Raw genomic sequence first — 2,500 nt, forward strand, 5'->3', positions numbered from 1 at the left:
TCTCTATTAATTTTGATGAACTCTGGAAAATTCAGTAACCATAGAAGAATTGCATGAGTTTTTTTGTGTGTGTTTGCGCGCGCGTGTGCGTGTGAGTATACGCATTCTTCTGTCCATTTGTGTGTGTGTGTGTGTGTGTGTGTGTGTGTGCTCATTCTTGTTTATGTGTCTATGTGGACGTGTGTGTGCATTATTGTGTGTGTCTGTGTGGGATCGTGTGTATAGGGTGTGGATTGTTCAAATTTCCTCATAAAAGCAATCCGGGTTAGACATCCTGTAATCTCTCAAATACATGAATATTAAAAGATTTTTCAACATTAATGTTAGAATGATAGTGAACATACAACATAATATAGTATGGTTATTTGTCCGAGAAAATAGTGGTTTATTCCAGCATAATGTATTAAATAATCATCATATTAATTGGGCAAGGGATAAGTTTTGGCCAGGTCAGAATTGAGAGAAATGTAACTAAATCATATTTGATCTCAGGCCCACATACAAAAAAAGTCGATATAAGTTTTGGGCATTTCAAATACGACAAACTATTGAACGAATAAATTAAAAGTCCCGCCAGATTAACCCAGTAGTGGTTAGTTAAAATGAGGGAAATGTTTTATGTTACTCTGAGGACCTAGTACTCGAAAATAGTCTTTGAATTAATTTCCTCCGGTGATAATATATGCAGTGTGTATATATATATATATATATATATATATATATAATGTATGTATGTATATATATGTATATATATGTATATATATGTATATATATATATATATATATATACATATATATATATATATATACATACATATATATACTGTATATATATGCATATATATAATGTATATAAATATATATACATATATCTACATATATATAAATATATTATATATATATATATATATATGTATATACTGTATATGTACATATATATATATATATATAATGTATATATATATGTATATATACATATATATATATGTATATATATGCATATATATATATATATATATATATGTGTGTGTGTGTGTGTGTGTGTGTGTGTGTGTGTGTATGAATACACGTAACTGTTGTACAGTATGGGTACACTAGAGTGTTTATTTGTACCTCTACGTCACTGAAACATAAATGAAACATTGTAAATGAAGATATAATCTAACCCTACCTTTGGATGCGTGGTGACCCGACCCATCATGCTGTCCTGATTCCGTCTCTGATTCCTTCTGCTGCGGGTCGGGCATTGTCCTCCTGCCGCCGGAGGACCTGACTCGTCGAGCGAGCCGTTCTGGTCCACGCCGCGTGGACGTACCCGCAGGCATCGTCTTAGTTCCTCGATCTCCAACAGCACCGAGTTCGAAGTAATCGTTAAACTTCGAGTGGATGTACAGCACATTTCAATCATATAGCGTAATGTAACTAAAGTTGCGATGCCAGGTCATTTTCGTATAAGAAAAATGTTATGCTTTGTTTCGTACCGGGACCAAAAGCAGTCTGTTGTTACGCTGAACGTGGAGTCGGCCACGTCCGTTTCCTCGCCGTGAAGGAAGGAAAACTTGTGCAAATAAACAGGAAAATCACCCTTAACGTTCTCGCAAACAAGGGTCATGCCACGACGGTGAAGCTAATGACCTTAATGGCATCCAGCATAGAAAGAAAAGAGTCAATCAGTTCAATGAGAGGGAATATGACCCCCTCACTACCAAGGGTGGTTCACGGCGATTAATGATTAGAATGGCCTTGCTCTAGCGTGAATGAAAGGGGGAAGACACTAAATCGTACTTTTGTTTTTATTCTGGCTGCCATCTGGCGATTGTATTCAACGGCGGGGAGCTTTCTCGGTAGACACGGGATTAGCCCCGTTTCGATTATTCCCTACCAGGACAAGTCTCATAAATTTTATCACGGATACCGCCAGACTGTTTTATTCATCTGTGTCGTGAGTGTCCCCTCCCATCCCAACCCAGCCGGTGGAGATGCTATCATTTGATAAACACATATGTGCGTGTCCTCTCACACTTTCGTTTATTCCTGTTTTCATTCTATATCCACTTTTTCTCTACTGGAATAATCAGATGTACTCTACGTTCTGACCCCTTTGGGTTATTCTCTTCTCTCTTCTCATCATCGACAGAGTTTCTTGCAATCGGTTCTTTCATTCACGAAAAATTACGTGGCTACTATAAAATCTGCCTTTTTCTTTTCAATTTGCATTTCTCTTCACCTTTTCGCTACGCAGTGTTTTATTCGGCTGAATAAAATAGTTTGTTGGTATATTTCACCAACGTGACCAGTGTTAACCTAATTAAACTGGTGAAACTCAGAATGTAAAGACACGGAGGCTCTCTGAGTCATACGTCGTTGAGTGAGTGCTTTCTTTGCTCAACCGGCCATATTTTGAGTTAGCTCATAACGTGGTTGTGATACTTGTACTGATGTCATAGCGAAGCATTTCTAAGCTGTTAGAAATATTTCTTGTCTCATCGTAGTGTGTAAT

General features: G+C 37.0%; 1 protein-coding gene across 1 annotated transcript in view; it reads right to left on the reverse strand.

The window, feature by feature from the left end:
• Positions 1-1,532, reverse strand: part of LOC143026981 (uncharacterized) — a 39,499-nt gene extending 37,967 nt beyond the window's left edge. The window contains exons 1-2 of the mRNA XM_076187782.1: positions 1,172-1,532; positions 1-22 (exon numbers count right to left, since the gene is read on the reverse strand). The exon at positions 1-22 is cut by the window's left edge and continues 158 nt beyond it. Of these exons, the coding sequence (XP_076043897.1) occupies positions 1-22; positions 1,172-1,408 (259 nt within the window). The 5' untranslated portion in view covers positions 1,409-1,532. The remainder of the gene's footprint in view (positions 23-1,171) is intronic.
• Between the last annotated feature and the right edge of the window lie 968 nt (positions 1,533-2,500).

Source organism: Oratosquilla oratoria, chromosome 7 (assembly GCF_046742065.1).
Source record: "Oratosquilla oratoria isolate Oo_2021 chromosome 7, ASM4674206v1, whole genome shotgun sequence".
In the NCBI taxonomy this organism is placed as follows: domain Eukaryota; kingdom Metazoa; phylum Arthropoda; class Malacostraca; order Stomatopoda; family Squillidae; genus Oratosquilla; species Oratosquilla oratoria.